Source organism: Lipotes vexillifer, unplaced genomic scaffold (genome assembly GCF_000442215.2).
Source record: "Lipotes vexillifer unplaced genomic scaffold, Lipotes_vexillifer_v1.1 scaffold625, whole genome shotgun sequence".
Lineage (NCBI taxonomy): Eukaryota > Metazoa > Chordata > Mammalia > Artiodactyla > Lipotidae > Lipotes > Lipotes vexillifer.
This window is the reverse complement of record NW_006771655.1, coordinates 1,364,414-1,388,186: the sequence shown is the minus strand read 5'-3', so window position 1 is coordinate 1,388,186 and position 23,773 is coordinate 1,364,414. Positions and strand designations below refer to the sequence as shown.

The 23,773-nt window shown below is 50.5% G+C and overlaps 1 protein-coding gene across 1 annotated transcript in view; it reads left to right on the top strand.

The window, feature by feature from the left end:
• The window catches only part of SDK1 (sidekick cell adhesion molecule 1), a gene marked incomplete at its 5' end in the record, with an annotated part of 365,000 nt that overhangs the window by 123,251 nt on the left and 217,976 nt on the right, over positions 1 to 23,773 (top strand). The window contains 6 exons of the mRNA XM_007447090.1: positions 687 to 770; positions 4,116 to 4,310; positions 6,935 to 7,051; positions 8,188 to 8,355; positions 10,286 to 10,388; positions 13,051 to 13,227. Coding sequence (XP_007447152.1) covers positions 687 to 770; positions 4,116 to 4,310; positions 6,935 to 7,051; positions 8,188 to 8,355; positions 10,286 to 10,388; positions 13,051 to 13,227 — 844 coding nt within the window. The remainder of the gene's footprint in view (positions 1 to 686; positions 771 to 4,115; positions 4,311 to 6,934; positions 7,052 to 8,187; positions 8,356 to 10,285; positions 10,389 to 13,050; positions 13,228 to 23,773) is intronic.

Genomic DNA, 23,773 nt, shown 5'->3' with positions numbered 1-23,773 from the left:
CTGAATAAACTGAGAAAAATATTGCAGTTTTAGTCTCCAAGGAAATTCATCGTTTAATACAGCCACTGCTTTTTTTGCTGTTGAACAGGCAGGCGAGCAGGGTGTCTGGAGATATGCCAGTGGTTGGGTTTCCTTTGCTACTGAAGATGGATGAGAGGCCCATTTTCTTTCTTCTCTTAGCTATTATTTTGCATATTCCACTGAAGTATTAAATCTATATTTTGGAGAAGAACTGCTAAGACTTTAAAAAATATGTTAATAGGCTGCCCTGTTCCCTGAAACAGGCCGGGCGCCTGTCTGCGGTGCTTTATTTAACGTGCTTCACGAGTTGTTGTTTAGTTTAGATACTGAAGCAAACTGGACTCTAAAATACTATGCTGTAAATATAAACCTTTATGAACCTCACGGGATAGTCCCTCTAAAATGTGAATTAAGAGATTCCATTATTCAAGCCCATAAACTGAAAAGTAGCCATTGCCCTGAGTAGTAATTTGCTTTCCAGAACCTTAGACTATAAATTGCCTTTGGCCTCTGCGCACCGAATTCTGAGTCTGTGTGCACGATGGTAACTCATGAAGTTTTCAAAAATAGTTTTTAAAAGGAGCTCAAACTCTTGTAGGCTGTAAGGGTCTTCTGAAATATACCTCTTTGGCTTACGGGCTGTTTTGGTTTTTTCTTGTTTAAAGAGCCACCGTATTTTACTGCGGAACCTGAGAGTCGGATTTTAGCGGAAGTAGAAGGAACCGTGGACATCGTCTGCGGAGCCATGGGTGAGTGCGGGAGCCACAGGGCAAGCAGCGACGTGGTGGAGGAACAGAAATGGCGTCTCCAGGGCAGAGCCGTCCTCTGGACAGCGACAGGTTGACTGTGGTGACTAGAAACGGGGCCGATGGCGTGGAGTGGAACTCAGTTGCTGGGCATGTAACCTGCAAAGCAGGGATAATAATACTTACCCAAGGGAACAGCAAGGAAGCCTTAACCCTGTCCGTCCCGACAGAGAGAGATGAAGTCCTGTCCCCTGGACTCCCTTCAGAGGCTCTGATTCTGCAAGACCCCTAAGACTTGGGGCAGGAAGTTCATTCTCATCCGTGGGGTGAGCGGGACTGGTGACCATGCCCACTTGAGAGAAGAGAGATCGTTCCAACTTCTCGGATAGGAAATCTTCTGTTTTTCCACCCTTTCAGCTGGGAGTCGACTTTTCCTTTGTTACTCAGGGAATTCTACCTCTCGTCCCGAGCCTCGGCCCCCCTCGTTGTCCCCTGTTCCCATTTCGTGTCCAGCATGCAAGTAGTTATGCTAAACGCCCCGACAGAGATAGGCTGTCTGCGGCGATTTCACAAACAAAACTTCACAAGTCCTCTGGAGATTGTCAAGTAAGGAAAAGGACCCTTTATGTTAACACCTGTTCATCTTAAGGGTGGGGTTTTTCTTCTAAGAGCTTGGCGGATGAGGATTCCTAACAATTCTGTGAATCTTCAGCTGCGTAAGAGAGAGATCATTACGTCCCTCTATACATGGGAAAACACCCCTTAAGAAGCAAAGCTAAGTAACGCGCTCAAGGCGCAGTCAGGGCAATGAAGGAGACACCTGCAGCTCCGCCCACGGTCTGGCGCCGGGGCGTTGCTCACTGAGCCCTGGACAGGCAGCCTGCCTCGGGCCACGTGTTGGTGGAGACGGGATCCAAACCCACAGGCACCAGCTCCAAAGCCAGGGCTTAGGCCTGGACCCTGAGACCCAAGGCCCTGGGACTCGGAACAGATGCCACCGATCTGCAGGTCACTTTCCATTTCTGGGAAGGAGTGGGAGTGCCACTCAGGACAGTGCTGAGGGTCGGTGTAGAGAGGGCCGTCCGGCCAAGAGTCCCCTCCCATCCCCTCCCCTCCCCTCCATCCACTGAGCCTCTGCCACAGCTGCTCCCGCCCAGAGGAGTCATTTCCTTACTGGTTCTGGTTCCCAGTCCCGCCAGCTCCCAGGGTGCAGTCTCCATCCCTGCTCTGCTTCTCTTCGCCACTGCTGGGGCTCAGGGCGGGAGAAGACAGGAATGAGAAGAGTCCTATGAAGTTCAAGTGGAAAATCTTTGCTGCATTGTTCTCTCTTCTCTATGAACACCAGCTTTTTAAGGCCAACAACTCTGTGAAAGTGAAGCTACAAAATATTTAGAGTGCTTATATTTTAGAAACGAGAATCTACAGTACTGTGGGGATAAGGTTTCTGTTTACGACATTAAATTGCCCCCAAATAGATATACTCCTAGTTCTCCCATATACTAACAATTATTTTTCAATAAATGACAATGTTAGGCTCTCCCCTTGACAAGAGGTTGCTTTTCTGGCGTGATATCTGCAGAGTAAACTGCTTGTTAAGTACACGCTTATAAATATACACTGAACGGGTCTTTCAGCCTTGCATTGCCGTCGTATCATTTACTTCTTTCTTTTGACAATGCAACTGTAGTAGCATGTAAAGTGGTTATTCTTTATGAAAGCTACATCATGTAATTGCTATTATGAGAGTTTACATGGATTGCTTATGCTTTTACCTTGCAGTGGATTTTTTTAAATTTCCTGATTTAATGAAAAGTGACAGGAAGCATAATTTAGGCAAAGAACAGAATCTGAGAACACATTCTCTTGAGATACTCCACGACGTTAATTTTACTTACTAGAGAAGACATCTTATACCTACATAGCATCTTAAGTCAAGGGATTTGGGTGTGCCTTTCAGCATGAATCACATCAAGATATTTGATTTAAATTCATTTTCTATTTAGGGAAACTGAGGCACAGCGCCATCTGAGATCTAGAAATAAGCCCAGATGTTCTGCACTTCCCGCAGGGCCACAACAAACACACTGTGCCCCCCGGAGCCCAGAACTCTTGTCTTGAGTGCCGTGGTCTCGTTCCCTGGACGGGCTCTCTTGTCTACCCTCCCTGGGTAACCTGACCCTGCTCAGGTTCAGGAAGGAGGAGGACGGAAGCAGTCTTCCCCCAGCTGGTTCCCCAAGGCTCCCGGGAAAGCCACCAAGAGGAGGACCCCGGTGTGTCTCACGCAGCGAGGCCACCAGGAAATAGTGCATCATCGCCTGGTTACCTGCACTGACCACACGCATTTGGGGGACGAGCAACAGAGGTCCTCGTGCTCCCAGGCTAAGGACAGTCCCTTCATTGACAACCTGGGCTCTGCCCCAGTGACCTTGTCCACCGTATACGCCCCACCCGACCCCAGCCTAAACCTCCTTCCAGGTGGCGAGACTGCGAGCAACTCCAGTCTCACGGCCTGGAGGCCTAGGTCTGCCCCATAACATCATCAGGATGAGGAAGGGGCACCCAGGAGGGGCAGCTGGGCCCTGAACCTCAGCGTGACCCTCGCCCTCTTGGTCGAAGTCTTGGCTGTGATCTCAGCTCACTCCGCTCTTGGGTACAGGGGCGGGGGCCAAGGTGAATTTCCTGCAGCCACAGCTTGGAACTCCCGTGTCTCCCCAGCCTGAACCAGATGCACCTCCTGTGCTTATTCCTTTACCTAACCACTCGCTGCCCCAGCACAGTGCGCTAGCGGGTGGTCAGCGATATCCCGCTCCTTAGACGGAGCTGTTGCCAAGCCGGTGCGCGTTGGCGCTGGCCTTAGTTGTGATGACGAGCAGCGAGCGGCGCTGTCTGCTGAGCGCGCGCCATGGGCCAGGCCCCAGGAGGTACTCGTGTACTGACCAAATTAACCTTCACAGCCACCTCTGAGGTCGCTGTGACCCTTGTTCCCTGCAGGGACAAGGCGGGGTTAAGTGCTCTGCCGAATGGCACAGTCTCTGCCCTGGTGACCCTTCCCCGAGCCCGAGAGGCAGAGGCAGAGACCTTCCTCCCAGCCCTGCCTGAGGTCAGTTGCAGCCAGAACCGTCTGGACAAGAGCACAGGCCGTGGAAAGAGACAGAAGGGTCTGCAGCTGCCCCACACCGCTCCCTTCGGGCCTCTCCCTCCCCGTCTTCACGTACGATGAGAAAAATGACGCCTCACAGGGTGCTTGGAGGGACGACTAGATGAGAAAATGCCCGTTGAAATACTGCCATTTAGCCCTCACGTAAGGAATTCTTGAAGCTTAATGATTTTTGTTTCACTTCTGCACAGGGGCCCCTCTTCCCACCCTCCGGTGGTTCAAGGACGCGGTCTCCATCAACAAGCTCCAGAACCCTCGATACCAAGTGCTGTCAAGTGGAGGCCTGCGCGTCCAGAAGCTGCGTCCGGAGGACTCAGGAATCTTCCAGTGCTTTGCCAGTAACGAGGGCGGGGAGGTCCAGACCTACACCTACCTGGACGTCACCAGTGAGTACTACCCCCTGCAGAGCCGGCCTCCCCAGTCCTCGCCCCACGGATATGTCAGAAAACGCCAGTGTCTGTTCAGCCCGAGCACCCCCATCCCGGCGCTCCCCCTGGCCCTCTGGAGCCTTGACCTTCCCAGCACTTGGGACACACTGCTTTGCTGAGACATAGGAACACACTCCCCATTTTTCTGGACAGAACTGGAAAGACGGTTAAGTGAACAGCAGCTCATCCCTAGTCTTTTTCTTTGGATCTTTTTTCCATCTTTTAATATTCATTCTCTACTTTAGTTTTATTGAACAATTATAGTTCTTTTGTGACTTTCTTTTATTGTCCCAGTAACAGAAATACTTTGGCACTCTGAGAAATAAAGGTAAAGGTTTTTATTATATTTGCGGGTTTTCTCTTTAATCTCCCATAGTCGCAATGTTGTTCTTCTAAAACGAAGTAAAATTTAGTGGTTAAGGAACTCTACCTTTCACGTCTGCCCTTTTGGAAGCAAAATGCTGAGAGCCATCAGAGAAAGCAAACTGGTCAGCATGTGAGTGGCCAGTGGCTCTCGTCAGCCAGAATTGGGAAGGGACCGACGTGATCCTGAAATATTCACGCATATGTTTTGGTAAACCAGGCGTCATTTCCTCCAGCCTTGGCAGGGGGGGTCAAATTTCCCCTCCGTTGTGGAGCATAGGAAACCAGTATCACTTGAAGCAGCAGAGGTGATACTGGGGACTTAAGCCAGAAACTGAGTTTTGATCAATTAGAATTATTTCAGCCTGTTTGGAATAGTGGGCCAGGATGTTGTAGGGCAGGGATGGGCAAGCTTTTTCTGTAAAAAGCCAGATGGTGCCTGTTTTCGCCTTTGAAGGCCTTGGTTTCTGTTGCTACTCCTCACCTTGTTGTCGTAGCCTGCAGGCAGCACAGCCGATTCTGAGCAAACGTGGCTATTCCACAGAACTCTGTTTACGAAAGCAGGGACAGGCTGGATTTGGCCCAGGCTGGTGGTTTGCAGACCCTGCTCTCGGGAGAGACCCAGGGCAGATCACCTGATTTCCCTCAGCCTCAGTTTTCTTTTCAAAATGGAACCAACCAGCCCAGTCCACAGGGTTCTTAGGAGGATCAGTTTGGAAATTTAAATGAAAGTGCTACTTAACCTGGTTACCATGACAGCTGGAGAGTGAACAAATAAACGCGTGATAATGATAATGCTGCATATCTGTTTTGTAAGTACGGCGTTTGGCAAAATGGATTTTTTTTTTTAATTAAAGTACTTTTAGTGAAAGAAAAATAGTGTGTAAAACAATCAATATTTATTCGTTCACTTAACAAACGTTTATCGAGCACCTGTGTCAGTTACTCTGGCCCGTGAGGCTCGGGGACAGAGCTAAGAGGATGCTGCGAAGAAGGGGTTCTCGTGCTTCCAGGACGGAGCGTCCTGGGGGAGGGGAGAGACGGCAGAGGGCGGTGGGGGCCCCACAGAGGAAGCCTAGGCGCGGCCCAGAGCGGCCAGGGAAGCTCGTTAGAGGGCGGGCGCAGCGGGCTGGGTTCTCGGAGGTGAGATGGTTCTTACTGGAGCTGAGGCCTGCAGGTGGGGAGGACGCTGCCCTGCAGAGCCTTGGAGAGGTGCGTGCCACGGTGCAGGTGGGAGCTGCAGGGGCCCGACAGATGCGTGGAGGGACAGGCCGGCCCGGGTGTGTGCGGGCACAAAGCGGGCAAGTGGGGCCTTCGCGGCTCTGAGGTGGGCACTGGCCGGGCGTCGTCTGAAGCTTTCAGAGGGCCTCCGCACCTGGTGTGGGGGGACAGTGAGGGGACGAGTGGAAGAGACCAGTCGGGGGGCCCCCACGTCATCCAGGGGTTCGCACCAGAGGTGGACGCCCAGCGGGGAGGGAGGGCAGACGCAGGCGGCTGCCCCGGGGTCCACTGGGCCTGCCCGCTTCTGCCCCGGGGGCAATGGCCCAGGCACCCCAGGGACCCCGACACAGGATTTGGACGCTGCAGGTCACGGCTGGGACTCAGGGGTTCCGGCTTCATCTTTCACAAAGTAGTGCAGTCAGCGGAGTCCTCCCCGAAGCCGGCCCGAGCTGCCGCTGTCTTCCTGGGTCTGACTCAGGGCTGCTGGAAGCTGGAGGCCCGGGCGGTCCCCCATGAACAGGAAGACCCAACGCTCCCCCCAGGAATTCTTCTCTGAAGCCCTTGGAATCTGGTCGTTTTAACTTTCAGAGTGGATCCTAGGAAGTGTCAAAGTCTCATCTTCAGGACGATGTAGGATATTCAGAAACTAGCTTTTTCCTTTTTCTTTACATAATGAAAGCAGCTTGTTTGATTTATCTAAATAAACATCTCTCTTCTCTTTAACATCGGTCAAAAACAGTTCTTCCTGCTCTTCCGCACTTGTGTGACCATTACGTCACGAGACCGGATTTCTCTTTAGGCTGTGAACAAAGATAGGTGATGCCTGGGAGACGGGTAGTGGAGGGTTGTAGTCGTCCTGAAAGGTTTTCATTTTTCATCGCTCAGTTATCTCTGTGATCAGTGCTGTAAAAGCCCAGGTGGATGACTCCACCAGGCTGGTTTGAGCGTTTCCGAAGGACGACGCACTGAATATTTCACTGTTCACCTCCTCTGCCTAGATGTCGCCCCAGCCTTCACCCAGCTTCCGGCGGACACCACGGTTACTGACGGGACGACAGCCGTCCTGAGCTGTGAGGTGTCTGGGGCTCCCAGGCCGGCCATCGCGTGGAGGAGGGGTATGTGCTCGCACCTGCTGCAGGGCGCGGCCGACGCAGGAAGTGAGCCCAGCAGCCCTGCGTTGTGTTGGTTATTCTCACTCGTTCGTTCGGTAAAGAGTCAAAAACCGCTGACTGAGCACCCACCAGGGGCCGATGCTAGGGGCACGGGGAGGGGTCAGACGAGCAAGACCCCTTAAGCTCTGTGCAGCTCACAGCCTAGAAGAGGAGGCACATTTCTGTACACCGTGCGAATGGCGCTTTCCTCCGTCAAGCCCTTCACCGGGTGCCCCGGGCCCGACGGGCTCTGGATTTCAGCTGCAGCTTCCCCTTTGTGAATGAAGGAGTGCCTCCTTGGTAATATTCACAGTTAAGGCTACATCCGCCTTCATTTCTAAGAAAGCTGCTCTAGCACAGGATCACCTGCATCCTCCGCAGCTTGACGTGTGTGGCTCTCTTAATCCGACTGTAGTTTCAGTTCCTGTGAAGAGTGGTGTCACATCTTGGGCTCTTTGCAGCTCGCCTGCAGCCCTGCCTACACATTCAGCACACCTGCCACTAAGCGAACAGCACACATAGTCTGTCCTTAACAAACCGCGGCTGAGTTGGGTTCATCCTCATAGATTAACTGGTCATGCTTAGTGGACTGTATCTGGGTGAAACGTCAAAACTTACATCTTTTTTCACTCCCAGAAAACCAGTCGGTGGCTTCCCAACTCTCAAAGGTATGACTCGTGCCCTGGGGCCATGGCTTATAAAGATCTGGGAACCTACAGATTAATCAGAAAGAAGGGTTCTTTCGTTTTATATATTTTCTTTTTGTCTTTCCTGATTTAGAATGTAATAGTGGCTGTATAGAGAAATTTTTCAAATGCATACACATATAAAGAAAACTCAAAATCAGTCACCCAAAGGAAACAGTCACATACATTGATCATAATTTGTCTAACCAAATCTCTCAACATTGGACGATTAGGGTGCTCTTGGTTTCTGTTATTCTAATTAACGCTAAAGCAAACTGCTTTGGTTACTTTTGTGCATAAAGTTTCCGCTTTCTTCTGATTATTTCCTCACATTATTTTCTTGGGTGCGGCCAGAGCATTACCTTCTCTCGAACGTTTCAGTTCTCACATTGCTGTTTTGTCTGTCGTCCTCAGGAAACCACATTCTGGCCAGCGGCTCTGTGCGGATTCCCAGGTTCACGCTCCTTGAGTCTGGGGGTCTGCAGATCACCCCTGTCTTAATCCAGGATGCTGGCAACTACACCTGCTGTGCAGCCAACTCTGAGGGCTCCCTGAACGCGTCTGCCACACTCACCGTGTGGAGTAAGGACCACAGCCCATGTGGAGCTTTCTGTTAATAATGGTTTAATCAGCGTGTCATCTGTGCTTGGGGATGTCAATATATGCCCTTGGACTCGCTAATCCAATCAAAGGAGAATCATTATTTTTATAACTAATTTGGAGAAATCTGTTGAGTAATTAATTTTTCAGCTTCTAAAAGAATAATTAGAAAATGTATTCAAAGATTTAATGGGGACGTTTCAGGAGAGATAAAAGATTAACTTTTTAACCTCAGTAGACTAGGGATATTACCCCCAAAACTAGCTCAAATAAAAAAAACTGATAGGTTGCCTAATCTTATAAGCATCACATAAGAAAAGTGAACCCAGAATGAAAATCCCAGAGAAAGCATTTTTTCTATACTATCATTATAGCCAACTAAAACATTCCTCATATATTAAATATGGATGTTTCCTATATGTTAGGAGTGAACTGAAGGATCTTTGTGGCTCCTCCAGCTTTTCTTTCTCTTTATTTTATCTATAACACGGGTTTCTGAAATGCAGAATAAATTGTTTTCCAGAACATAAGGATTGGATTACCAAGTATTTAGCTTCACTGGCTGATAAACTTTTCTCTCTCTGCTTCATCCGTATCTATATTACTAAAAATTTATTGTTCAAAAAAGCAAGAGACAGCGCTCACGAATAGATTTTTGTAAAGCCATCTATATGAGGAGAGAAATTTTTAACTTGCCCGAGTGACTAATTTGTTAAAATACCATCCTTGAGGAAAAACTAAATTGTTGTGCTTTGTTTCATATCTGCTTAGCCTTTCCTATGATACAGTTGGTCCGCTTCGATAAATGACCCTTTCTCATTTATTAGGTGTTCTAAAAATATCACAAGTTTAAAAGGAATGAATGCAAATCCTCCAATATTATTAAGCACTGAAAAAGAGCTTTTGTTCCATTTGGTGGTCTATTCTATCAACCACATCTGATTCATCCAGTGTCCCCAAAAATTAACCATAAATTTAAAAGCTTGTGGAAAACTGATGTCTGCATCTCTGTAGGTCACTCACCGGAAAATTTTGTGGATCTGCTGAGATTCAAAATTATAATAACACTAGACTGGTTGGTGCAGTGCTGTGTGGTCTGCAGGGGTCTTCCCAGGCGTCACCTACTCTGTTCTGTCCCAGCGTGAGTGTAGCAGCACCCCCTTTCATAGACAAAGAAAACTAATAAGCTCAGAGGCGTTTCTCAGGATGCCCCCCTGGTAAGCCGTCGGGCTGGGCCCTGAACCCAGTCTCATGGCTCCAAGTTCCGTCTCCTTTCCCGGTGCCAGAGCGGCGCCCTCCCGAGAGGTGTGCAGCGTGGGGACACACACCCCAGGGCCGTCTCCAGGGCCTTGGCTCTGGCAGCTGTGGAGTGTCAGGCGGCCGCAGGTCTGGACGATCTTGCAGGCCTGCACCTGGCACCAGGCCCCGCTGCTTACTGGCCCCGTGGCATCAGGCAAGACCCTGTACTTGTATCAGTTTTCCTTCCTGATGACTGGGAAAAGGGTTATCAGAACCCTCACAAGACTGTTGTGAGGATCAAGTGAAACAGCGTTAATGAAAGCACTTTGCAAAGTCATGACGTGCTGTGTAGACAGTAGAGATTACCAGAATGTTGACAATCTTGGGAAAGAATCCAGGGTGTAGAGCCTGCTAACTGTCTGCATACAATCTTCCTTCTTGTTTCCTTCCGGAGTGTCCGAGGTCCGGGGGTGACCTGAGACGGGCTGGGGGAGGCGGACAGGCTTGCTTTCAATTCCCTGAACGTTTCTGGGTGCTTGCCATGAGCGCTGGTTTTGCCGAGCTAAGAGAAAACTAGGAGGTTTTGATGTCAGATGACCAGCTCGTCACCCCCCTGAGGGAGGAAACGCTCAGGCACGTAATCTTGTCTGAGTCGTGACTTGTGTCTTTCCAGATCGAACGTCCATCGTGAACCCTCCGGAGGACCGCGTGGTGATTAAGGGGACCACGGCCACGCTGCACTGTGGGACCACCCACGACCCCCGCACTTCTCTCCGGTCAGCTCGGTCAATTACAACGTTTGGGGCGCATTAGTATTCTGGGAGCTGGGGAACTGACGTAGAGATGAGAAGGGAGAATTTCAGGAACTTTGATTCCAGCCACAGATCCCTGATTAGAGCATCTTACAGTTCTGGGCTCCATCATTAATCACACAAATCCCATTTTCCACTCCAGCCTTATGTATTATTTACAGTGAGCTATGTTCCACTTCATGACTTCAATACAGCTTTTCATGATTTTTCTGCCAAGGTTAATACACTATCTGTAAAACGTACTTGTCAGAGGCTGATACTTAATGAGAGAAAAATCCAGAGGGATTGAATGGGATTTCAGCAGTGTTTGTGCTGGGGCTGTGCTAGCCTCGAGGGGTTTTCTCTACTCCAAGGATGGCTCCACTGTGTCATGGGGAGAGGGAGTTCCGCATGGAAGGAAGGCATCCGCGGTTACCTAACACACTTAGAGGAAACTGCGGGGAACCAGGGGACCCAGAGGGCGTGAAGGGCCACGAAGTGGGGGGCGACACCTGTCTTTGTTTGACTCAGATGGGGACGGTCGTGATGAAGAACGTGACAGCCCAGGTAGACACGCGCCAGCGGACACAGCTGGCTGTCGGCGGCAGGCTTCTTCCCAAAGGGCTGCCACTCTCAGAATAGTTTTTAATTTTCAGAACCAGCCTTGAAAATGAATCTAGAAAGAAAGATGCAGTCATCCTAGTATTTTCACTCTGGCCTTAGCCCCAAAGGCATGCAGGTAGCCAAATGATAGAATCAAGATGCCCTCCTTCTTTCTGGAACATTTCACGCTGAGCAGAGGGAGGTGGCTGTCGACGTTTACATACGTTACTAACCGGATTCGGAGACTAAGCTGTTTCCTCACTCTTCTTGGGCAGGTGTTTGACAAATCGTGAATTTCCACATCTCTACCTGTCTCTCTGGAGTTTCCCCAGAGCTCAGAAACCAAGTTTGCTTTCGTTACAAGAGTGTTGAATGCAAAACAAAGAAACGAAAGCCAACAAGTTAGAGATTACCTGGAGAATTCTAGGATTCTAGGAAAGAATTCATTCGTTTCTGAAGGACTTGGGAGTGTCACCGAACAAAGGACAAATGAGCCCGTTTTCTGCTACCCTAAGGGCACACCAGAAACCCCCCTCCGATCTTTGTGGTTTTCTCGTAGCTTCTTTACTGTGATTAAACAGACAAAATCGGAGCTTCCTTCCTGAGAAGGAATTAGGCTGCTCACTCTGGGGCACCCCATGTCCTGGGTTCCTTTGCCCCAAGGAGCACCTGGCCCTAAGGGACACTGGCCGCCAAATGCTGCTCCCCGGGTGAGCAGCTGATTCACTTTCTTCTGGTGGAGACAATCCTGCTCTGTCTGGGGATAATTGCAGAGGAGCAGTTTGTAAATGTCTGTGCTCTGTGTGCATTAAGCCTTTAAAGAACTGGGTGCATTCTGGAAGTCCAATCCAGTACTTTGGAAAGGAAAGCCAGCACTTTGATCTCATCCAGCCGTGACTAGTGAGGGGCTGGACAGGCTCTTAGTGGAGTCTACATTTGAAAAGAAAAATGTGCTAAAATGTCATAAAGAATTAAAAGAGAAAGAAATGCAGTTTTAAGGACAGTCTGCCAGAATGGTTGGATTTTTTTAAAAACATTTTTATTTATATTATATTATTATATTATATTATTTATGGTTGCACCAGCTCTTGGTTGCAGCACGTGTGCTCCTTAGTTGCGGCCGGCAGGCTCCTTAGTTGTGGCATGCGAATGCTTAGTTGCGGCATGTGGGATCTAGTTCCCTGATCAGGGATCGAACTCACGTCCCCTGCATTGGAAGGCGGATTCTTAACCACTCTGCGACCACGGAACTCCCCAGAATGGTTGGATTTTAAGAAAACGTGTACGGGGACACCCTGGGGACCTTGCCCCCTGCCCAGGCTACACTCTTGTCCCCCAGGGACCTTCCTGCAGGAGCGGGAGGTACAGTTGCAGTAGTGACACGGGTGGTCAGGAGCCCTCAGACTCCCCGTCCTGAACCCGAAGACAGACGAATGTCTGCACTTATCTTTTTGTCCTGTTCTAACTTCAGCATCTATCTTTGTACTGTGACCAAAACATCTGGTCACTTTCCTTTTTTTTTTAAGAAGTAATTCACACAGTACCAAATATCACCCTTTTAAGAGCACAGTTTGGCGGTTTTTACTGTACTCACAAGGTCATCAGTTGCTTGCTTTTATTTATTTTTTTAATTATTTATTTATGGCTGTGTTGGGTCTTTGTTGCTGTGCACGGGCTTTCTCTAGTTGTGGCGAGCGGGGGCTACTCGTCCTTGCGATGCGCGGTCTTCTCATTGCAGTGGCTTGTCTTGTTGAGGAGCACGGGCTCTACACGCGCAGGCTTCAGTAGTTGTGGCTCGTGGGCTCAGTAGTCGTGGCTCGCAGGCTCTAGAGCGCAGGCTCAGTAGTCGTGGCGCACGGGCTTAGTAGTTGCTCCGCGGCATGTGGGATCTTCCCGGACCAGGGCTCGAACCCACGTCCCCTGCATTGGCAGGCAGATTCTTAACCGCTGCGCCACCAGGGAAGCCCCAGTTGCTTGCGCTTTAGCAGACAGGGAAGGATCAGCGACTGAGGTCCTAACTCAGGACCCTCTGCTTGACCCACAGCTACGTGTGGAAGAAGGAAGACGTGGCCATCACCCCATCTGGCAGCTCCAGGATTGTGGTCGGGGAGGACGGGTCCCTCCTCATCAGCCAGACGTGGTCGGGCGACATCGGAGACTACACCTGTGGAGTCATCTCTGAGGGCGGGAACGACTCCAGGACAGCCCGCCTGGAGGTGATGTGAGTATCGCGGCTGCTCCGTGCCCACAGTGTCAGCCCTCCCCCACGTGACCATCACGTAACATGCGTGATGGGTCGCAAGCCAGCAGTCAGAGGCCACCGCCTTGGGCCTCAGGCACGTACACTTACAGGGTTGGGGTTTTTTTGGTAACCTTAAAATGATAATGTGTTCAGCCTCGGTTTAGATGGTTTAATTATTGGTTTTCCTCCTCATTGATCCCTTTTATCACATTCTCTGCGTTGAGCCCGTATCGTTGTAGACTGTTTACCACACCGTGTGTAAGTGACAGCAGGTCCACTTTTCCAAGGGATGCCCATCAGAGCTTCCGGTCGGTGTCGGGTTGGCCCAGTTCCCAGGAAAGCCAGCGGCCTCTCCGTGGGCAAACGCACACTTCCTTTTATGTCTGCTGAACTCCTGGGAGCGGCGAGCAGCCGCCCGTTCCCTCTCCCTGGGCCTTCCTGGGGGTGGGGGCCGTGGGAGCCCTGGTTGCATCCACCTCTGTGCTCCGAGCTCATCCTCCCACAGCTCCCTCTCTGCACAGGCAGGAAGCTGAAAAGCCTGCTGACCCAGTGTGTTTTTCTGACATGTATTTATCTGCTTTTTAAAAATGTTGCCCCCAAAAAATGTTCCCCCAGCCCATACACACAGAAGTAAAACCCGAAACTAGAGAAGCAGGGCAGGGCTGGCCGGGCAGCAGCCAGCTCTGGTCGACAGGGGCACGCTGGCCGTCAGGAAAGGCCTTTGAGAGGATTGAGAGGTCTTTCTCACTGGACTTTGCCCACTGCGATCCAGGAAGGCTTCTGTAGGCAAAAATCATTCCCTGAAATAGGCTGTGAACACTCTGAGTACAGGGGCATGTCTCATTTGCCTTCGAATCCCCAGGCCCTGGCCGAGGGAATTAAAAATGAAAAAGAAAAACGCTTGCTCGGTGCTGCACCCAGGGCCCCCCGTGTTTGTTGCACACGTACCTGAACAAGCAGCTCTCCGCCAGCCCGTGCGTGGGATTTGACGGGTTCATGACAGGCAGCTGCTAGTCCAGAAAGGCCGGCTGTTGGATCTGCGGCACCTGGGAAAGCGCCGTTCTACCTCCAGGCTGGCCTCCCCAGGATGACCTTGTGCTCCACAGAGGTTAGTCACCTGTTGTGATCAAAGTTCACCCAGTTGCCTTTCAGCCCTAGAGGACCAGTGGGGGTCTCCCCACCCTGCCTCTCGCCACTGGACCCGCTAACCCTGGGCTCTTCCTGCCCTCCTGGACCCCCGGGCCCCCATCCGGGGCACCTCAGCCTCTGCTGCCTCCACGGCTTGGCCTGGCTCTTCTGTCACCTCTCCCTGAAGGGTGCGCGCCTCCTCTGGGAATCAGCGCAGGATCCCTTCCTGCCCCCGGGGTGCAGGCTGTCTCTCCCGTGCTTCCCAGCACCTGCTCCGCCCTCGTCAGCACCGATCCAGCACCGATCACGCAGGCGACTTCCTCCCTCTTGAAGTAGAAGGATGGCACAGCTCTGCATTTTGAGTGCCTGGCAGTGTTTGGCATACCGTAGGCGTTCATTAAATACACGTTGGTTGGTTGAATGAATGTGTGTTTGTTGCAGGCCCCCGGCGATGCTCCCAGATCACCTTCCCTTAGTTGCTCACGTGCCCTGGGCTCCCCCCACCGTCGAGAGCTGGACGGCCAACCCTTGCTCAGCTCTGATCGGCTGGCTTTCCTCCTCCATCCATAGCTCACGTGCGGATCTTTTTAAAAATTGTTGATGATGGCATCCATGACCAGTGAATTCACATAATGCGCTGTGCTATTCACAGTTTTTAAACTACCTTTGAGAACTCTCAGATCATCCATCGTTGGTACCACATAAATGAGTGTTAGCATTTCATAAAGACTGTCAGCAGAAGCCAAATTGTGTGCTTCCAATGTAGTGAACTCTTTCTATTCTGCACAATGTTTATGTTCTACTGACTTGCACATCTCCCCTAGTATTTGCTTATTTGATTTCCTCTAAGTAAAATACATTTTTCAGCAAATGTTGCTGTATCTATAAAATAATAGGCTTTGTGTAATGGTAAAACACTTCATCTCTAAATATAGAAATACTTGCAGATTCCTGATTCAAACCAATTTAGGTACAACTGGTTACAGAGCTGATTTGGAAGACAGTGGTTCCTTGTGAATTGTTGGTGTAATAAGCACTCCACTCTTCCAAATGGGAATGAATGGGGAAGGTTGTAGGTTAGAGCGCGGTGTATCTTTACATCCAATAAGGTCTTAACTCTGCGACATCAGTGATGACGAGAGCAATAACGACAATCACAGCTCGGGATTGTAGGGTGTTCTGCGCTTCTCGGAGAACTTACAAACCCAGCCCAGTAACATCTTCCTGACTCACACAGATGACAACAAAGAATCTCCCGTTGCAGGAATGACCGAGAGGTACTTGTGGCTAAATAGTGTCCTTCCGAAGGGCCTGAAAGCCTGCTTCCCCAGCCTCCCCACTTGAGTTAAAAGCTACTCTGTTAAATGTAGAAATCAGGAGCGTCACAAGTGGGCTTTTCAGAAGCAGGCCGCCTGCTGGCAGCTCTCCTGTTGGTTTGCTCGGTAGTTGGTGCCGTGCCAGCCGGGGGCGGCGGGGGTGGGGCACCGTGCGGGCAGAAGCCACAGTCCCCGCAGGGTCACCGGCTCTCTGGAGCGAGGCAGGCCTGGAGACCCCTCCCCAGTTCTCCCTGACTGTGTGACTTCGGGCAGGTCACCTCGCACCTCAGCCTCAGTTTTCTCACCTGTAAACTGGGCACGTTGCCATTGACCTTAAAGGGTGGCGGTGAGGTTTGAGTGGACCGCTATTTGTAAATCCTGGCCGGGAGCCTAGCTTAGGGCAGACACTCAATCAGTCACAGCTCTTACCGTTCTTCACCATCTTATAAAAAATGTTCCTCTTTTCATCCGCGGCACCCTCCCCGTCACCCAGGGCCAGGAAGTTTCTCTCTTTCATCCTCTGACGCACTAGGTGTGTCTGTCTGCTGCGGAGCCAGCCCTCCGTGCATGGAACAGTGCCAGGTGCATAGCAGGTGCCCCATCAGTGTCTGAGGAAGCCCTGCTCCACTTACCAGGTTGAAATGGGTTTGGGATTTGGTACCGCCAAGGAGGACTAATTTCCGAGGCGTCTGCCTCATCCCCTCCCCGAGAGGAGAGGCGTCTGCAATCCCAGAGGGTCTCCTTATGCGTCTGGTAAATTAACAACACACGGTCATCATTAACGCCGGTCACCAGCTGTGTTAGCTGTGTCTCTCCTGCTAGTTTGCTAGGGCCTTACAGGAAGGAACTGGCTCTGGGGTGACTCCGGACCCGCAAAGCTCCTTGCTGTGAGGGGCCAGGCGCAAAGGCTTTTGGGATTGATTGTTAATCATTTAAAGACCCAACTAGCATCGCATCTTTCCTTCTGAGATCAGAGACTAATTCTCCTGAGCCCGGAGTACAGAGAAAAACCTGACTTACAGGGCGACTGGAAGACTCGGACCCCGAGGCAGTGGGAGAGTTTCTTTCAATAAAACCACTTCCGACAAAGCCGTAATAGGGAGCAAACAATTTAATACCATCTCTCGAGAGTTATCAGGCCCCCATCGCCTTCACCCTCAGAGTGAAGCCAGAGGAGATGGGTTTGACCAAGGTGTCATTTGTGCGTTAGAGGGACAGCGCTTTTACGTAGGAAATGCCTACCCAATCCTCTCCCACCAGAGCAGCTCCCCACGGCCACCACTGTCCCAACTGCCTTCCCTCGAGCCTCTCCCCAAGCCGTTCCTCTCAAACACACCTCGCTTCATCGCCGTCCCCTACAGCCCAGGTTTTGTTGTTAATTTCTGATATTATGGCGGTGTCATTTTCCTGATGGTGATTTCTCTTTAACTCACCAAGTGACAGCACTGGCCTCGTCCCCGTTGTCCCTGCTGTTCTCAGAGCCTTTCAGCTGCCGCCCTGTCTGCAAATCACTGTCTGTGAGTCACTGGCTGATCATTTATCTCCTTTCAGACTTGGCAGAGAAGGTGCCAGGACACAATCTCCCGCTATTAGATGAGCTTCTCTGAGATGGATTCAGAATATATTAAAGCCTCATTTATCGGCTATTGATGGGTTAGTCAAGTATCTCACAAAGCTTAATTTTCCAGATAACCGAAACATCATTTAAAGAAATAGTGTACGTTTCCAATGCATTATTAAAAAGTTCTTTGCATTGTGAAACAGGTAATATTGGACACGAGGTACGCTAGAGGGAATTTCCATGGAGGGGAGAGGCTGGAACTAGGGGGGAAAAAAATCTAAATTTCCTTCCAACTCTGAGTCCTGTGATGTCTGTAAAGAACACACGTCGCGTGGGCCACCCTCCAGGGGTGACCACGGACTCTTTTGGGGCAGCAGTGGATGAGGGCTCGTTATTTCTAGCTGCATCACAGGCAGTGATGTCCTTGGGCACCACTGGGCTTTAGATCTCGGTTCCTGTTCTAAACGCCTCAAGGCCACTTTGCCTTTTAAGTTCCTAAGTCTCGTCAGTCTTTTTAACAGTCTTTTCTCACCCCTCCACACCAAGCTCAGGGCCACCATTGTTGCTGTTCAGTGTGCCTACTTCTGGCACGCCCTGTGGCATTCTCCTTGGTGGCTTTTCAGTGCTGGGAGGGGGGACATCAGAAGCCACTCTTCCCAGACTCACACCCTGGGTGAGCATCAAGCTCTGAGGGCTGGACAGAGGGACTTGCCTAAGCTGGCTCCAAGGACTTCCTGAGCTCAGGCCTGGACGGGAGGCTGCCGTGGAGTGACCTGTAGATAGGGAGCAGTGAGCAGCCCACCATCTGCGAAGCTCTCCAGCCCCAAGGAAAGAGCTGTCCACTCACCTGTCGGATCGGTCATTGCTAAGTGAGTGTGCCCTCATGTAGGCTAAGAAGCACGATCTGAAATCGAGTGTAGACCCTGGGTTTTCCTGGCTGTGGGAATTTGACCACTGGATCCCACGGAGCCCCAGGACAGAGATGTGTGCAGAGGTGCAGAGATGCGCTGGTTGCTCCGGGCCGCAGGTTGACGCTTTTCCTGCGCAGGAGGAGCCTGTCCCTTCCCGCCCGCCTCCTGTCCGGTCCATCCATCCTCAAGGACAAGAAGGCCGCTCTGCAAGGCCTGTCCCGAGCCAGCTGCGCGCCCCACCTGTGGCTGCCGTGTGTCCCGCGGACCCCAGCTGCGCCAGCCATGGCCACCTGTCTCCTCTGACCTCTCACCAGCTCCTGTTCGCGGTCTGTCCTCCCTCCCGACTGTTGCAGAGGCCATCATCTGACATTTCGTCTCCAGGACACTACCTGAGGAGCTGCCCTGGGCGTCCCAGCTCCAGCCCCAGAAAGTCAGCATCACACAGATAAGCCAGAAGTTTCTAACCCCGGCATCTCCTACCTGCCTTCCTCCACGACCCAGCGCAGGCCCTGTGCTCCCACCAGTGGCCCCAGAGCTCCCCCTGGTCTTACCTGGGCCCTCAGCGGGCCACTCCCCGCCCTTACCCTCCCTTCACCCCAGACCCTCCCAGTCGTTAGCCCTAACCTCCTGCACGAGGTGGCCCCGCTGCAGGCCGGCTCTGCGTGCAGCCCGGCAGGTCCCAAGCCGCCCTGTGGCGCTCACTCTCGGCTGCCCCGTGCCGTCCCTCCGGGCACGGGCCTTGCACTCCTGGCTGTGAGCTCCGGGAGGCCAGGGCTGTGGCCCCCACCCCGAGTCCCCGCCCCGCAGTGGGCGGGGGGAGGGCTGTTTGCTCACCCGTCCTCCCCGACGTGGGTCAGTGTGTCCACTCTCCGCACGCTGCACAGCGTGAGGCTCCGGGCCCGGCGTCGCTGATGCGTGTTGATGCGGGAGTGGGGAGAGGAAAAGAGGCCGCACTAGAGGAGGGAGCAGGTCCCCCATAAAACACGCGCCTGTCGGGCTTCACCATATCTCTTCAACCGAAAGAGCTACGAACTGCAGAGGGAGTCGAGGGGTAGACGTGATTAGTTCTGCTCCAAAGTTCGTCGAGGGCAAGAGGGAGGCCCAGGAAGTCTTCACAGAGGAGGGACTGAGCTTCGGAGCTTTGGAGGCTGAGCTGGATTTTCCGGCACAGGTGGGAACGGCCTGGCTCAGGGAGCTGCGAGTCATCGGTGATGGCCTTGGTCACAGCCGGGCGGTTCCACGCACCCGGTGTGGGGACAGAGCTCATGAGCGTGGAGGGGGAGCTGCAGAGGGTGCAGGGGTGTGGCGTGACCCTGACAGTGCAGAAGGTTCCAAGCGGCCCGAGTGCGACGGCTCTGGGAGGGATGGTGGGTGGGCGGAGCAGAGCGTCTGGCGCATGGGCCTTTCTAAGGTCCAGCAGGTAGGACTCGGTGACTCACGAGATGCCCGTGTGCAGGGTGGGCAGTGGATGGAGTGGAGATCCTGGAGCGTCACCACCGACGGGAAGGAGGGTCGGGCAGAGAAGATCATTAGTTCTGGCGGGAGGAAAGACTCATGACTCGCTGTCAACCCGGAGGCAAAACCCCCTGGAATGTTTTATTGGAGCCTCCTCCTGTGGCTGCTGTAAAGTGCCACTCAGGACCCCCCAGCGTCTCGTCCGCATCACGCAGGTCTTTTCAGGCTCGTGGTTTCTCCTTCTGCTTCCAAGGCCACAGGTCGCCTGCACGTCTCTCCTCCTGACTTAGAAGTGAGACCGTGGTGGCCCTCAGGGGTCCTCTTTGAGCACGGCCAGTGTCTGCACGTAGAAAATGGCCCGGACCCCAACCACCCTTGTCAGCCTGCTAAGTTAACCTTCCTCATGTCAGAAAATCTTCCATTTCAGGGCAAGTCCTTACAGCGCAGTTCTGACACTGAGTGCCTGGAGTTAGCAGAGACCCCACAGGTGAAGGGCAGTGTTCCCAACAAGACTGTCCTTGCTCCAGCGCCAGCCGCTCGCTCCAGGGCTCACAGGCCCCCGTGCTCCTGACAGACTCACTCCCCTGTCAGCTCAGTAACTCCCTAGAGAGACCCCCAGAGCTCACCTAAATGCTTATTTACTATCTCAGTTTTATCATAAAGAGTAAAAGTCAGGACCAGACAAATGAGGAGATGCACACGGCATGGAATGGGAGGGTCCCAAGCACAAAGCACGTGTCCTCAGGACACGTCACCCTCCCGGCACATACATGTCTGATCACCGACCAGGACACTCAGCTGAGCTTGGTGTCCAGTTCTTATGGGGTTTTACTACGTGGTCACGACTGAATCCTTGGCCACGTGATTGAACTCCGTCTCCAGCGCCCACCCCTCCACTTCCCGGGGGATCAGAAGGTCAGGCTGATGTCACTGTCTCAGAGCCCCAGCCTCTGATACATGGTTGGTCTCTCCAGCGTGTATACTCCCCTCCTGGAACTATGCAGGGGGCCCCCAACGAGTGACCTTTAGCACAAACTCAGGTGTGGCCTGAGGGGCCCACCATGAATAGCAGAGACACTCCTGCCACTCAGGAAATTCCAAGGGTTTACTTCCATCCCAGGACAAAGAAGAAACTTGTCTTATTTGGAAATATTTATCCAAGTTTATTCTTAGTTTGTCTTCAGGTGGGACTGTTTCAACGACTTAGGTTTGGTTTGGTTTCAGAACAAACCAATTCCAGCAGGAAATGGGGAGAAGCAGAAAAGATGTTTTCATCCTGGCATTTTCTTCATATTGGCCTTCGTTGGAAATCCAAGGGAGGTTCCATTATTGGAGAACTCAGATAGAAATAACAGCTCAGGACTTCCCTGGTGGAGCAGTGGTTAAGAATCCGCCTGCCGATGCAGGGGACATGGGTTTGAGCCCTGGTCCGGGATGATCCCACATGCCACGGAGCAACGAAGCCCATGCGCCACAACTGCTGAGCCTGCATGCAACAGCTACTGAAGCCTGTGCCTAGAAGCCCATGCTCCGCAACAAGAGAAGCCACCGCAATGAGAAGCTGGCACACCACAACGAAGAGTAGCCCCCACTCGCCGCAACTAGAGGAAGCCTGCACACAGCAACAAAGACCCAACACAGCCAATAAATAAATAAATAATAAATAAATAAATAAATATTAAATAAATAAATACAGTAAACTGATTTTTTTTAAAAGCCACTAAAAAAAAAGAAAGTTCCTTTTCTGATTTAAAGCTTAATTCACAAAGAGAAAACAAGACATTTCAAGCTCAAGTTTATTCTTTATTGTACTGATTTATGATTTAAAGTTGCAGTCTGGCTGAATGGATACAAAAACAAGACCCATATATATGCTGTGTACAAGAGACCCACTTCAGACGTAGGGACACATACAGACTGAAAGTGAGGGGATGCAAAAAGATATTCCATGCAAATGGAAATCAAGAGAAAGCTGGAGTAGCAATTCTCATATCAGACAAAATAGACTTTAAAATAAAGACTATTACAAGAGGCAAAGAAGGACACTACATAATGTTCAAGGGATCAGTCCAAGAAGAAGATATGACAATTGTAAATATTTATGTACCAGGCTTCCTGGTGGCGCAGTGGTTCAGAGTCCACCTGCCGATGCAGGGGACACGGGTTCGTGCCCCGGCCCGGGAAGATCCCACATGCCGCTGAGCGGCTGGGCCCGTGAGCCATGGCCGCTGAGCCTGCGCGTCTGGAGCCTGTGCTCCGCAATGGGAGAGGCCACAGCAGTGAGAGGCCCACGTACCGCAAAAAAATAAAAAAATAAAAAATTTATGTACCAACATAGGAGCACCTCAATACATAAGGCAAATGCTAACAGCCATAAAAGGGGAAATTGACAGTAACACAATAATAGTAGGGGACTTTAACACCCTACTTTCACTAATGGACAGATCAATCAAAATGAAAATAAATAAGGAAACACAAGCTTTAAATGACACATTAAACAAGATGGGCTTAATTGATATTTACAGGAGATTCCATCCAAAAACAACAGAATACACTTTCTTCTCAAGAGCTCATGGAACATTCTCCAGGATACGTCATATCTTGGGTCACAAATCAAGCCTTGGCAAATTTAAGAAAACTGAAATTGTATCAAGTATCTTTTCCAACCATGACGCTATGAGACTAGATACCAATTACAGGAAAAAAACTGTAAAAAATACAAACACATGGAGGCTAAACAGTATGCTACTAAATAACCAAGAGATCACTGAAGAAATCAAAGAGGAAATCACAAAATACCTAGAAACAAATGACAATGAAAACACGATGGCCCAAAACCTATGGGATGCAGCAAAAGCAGTTCTAAGGGGGAAGTCTATAGCAGTACAATCCTACCTCAAGAAACAAGAAAAATCTCAAACAAACAACCTAACCTTACACCTAAAGCAATTAGAGAAAGAAGAACAACAACAACAAAAAAAAACCCCCAAAGTTAGCAGAAGGAAAGAAATCATAAAGATCAGATCAGAAATAAATGAAAAAGAAATGAAGGAAACGATAGCAAAGATCAATAAAACTAAAAGCTGGTTCTTTGAGATGATAAACAAAATTGATAAACCTTTAGCCAGATCATCAAGAAAAACAGGGAGAGGACTCAAATCAATGGAATTAGAAATGAGAATGGAGAAGTAACAGCCGACACTGAAGAAATACAAAGGAGAGAACACTACAAGCAACTCTATGCCAATAAAATGGACAACCTGGAAGAAATGGGCAAATTCTTAGAAAATCACAACCTTCCGAGACTGAACCAGGAAGAAATAGAAAATATAAACAGACCAATCACAAGTGCTGAAATTGAAACTGTGATTAAAAATCTCCCAACAAACAAAAGCCCAGGAGCAGATGGCTTCACAGGCGAATTCTATCAAACATTTAGAGAAGAGCTAACACCCGTCCTTCTCAAACTCTTCCAAAATATAGCAGAGGGAGGAACACTCCCAAACTCATTCTGTGAGGCCAACATCGCTCTGATACCAAAACCAGACCAAGATGTCACAAAAAAGGAAAACTACAGGCCAATATCACACTGATGAACATAGATGCAAAAGTCCTCAACAAAATACTAGCAAACAGAATCCAACAGCACATTAAAGGGATCATACATCATGATCAAGTGGGGTTTATTCCAGGAATGCAAGGATTCTTCAATATACGCAAATCAATCAACGTGATACACCATATTAACAAACTGAAGGATAAAAACCATGTGATAATCTCAATAGATGCAGAAAAAGCTTTCGACAAAATTCAGCACCCATTTATGATAAAAACTCCAGAAAGTAGGCATAGAGGGAACTTACTTCAACATAATAAAGGCCATATGTGACAAACCCACAGCCAACATTGTTCTCAATTGTGAAAAACTGAAACCGTTTCCACTAAGATCAGGAACAAGACAAGGTTGCCCATTCTCACCACTTTTATTCAACATAGTTTTGGAAGTTTTAGCCACAGCAATCAGAGAAGAAAAGGAAATAAGTCAGAAAAGAAGAGGTAAGGGCTTCCCTGGTGGCGCCGTGGTTGAGAGTCCGCCTGCCGATGCAGGGGACACGGGTTCATGCTCCAGTCCGGGAAGATCCCACATGCCACGG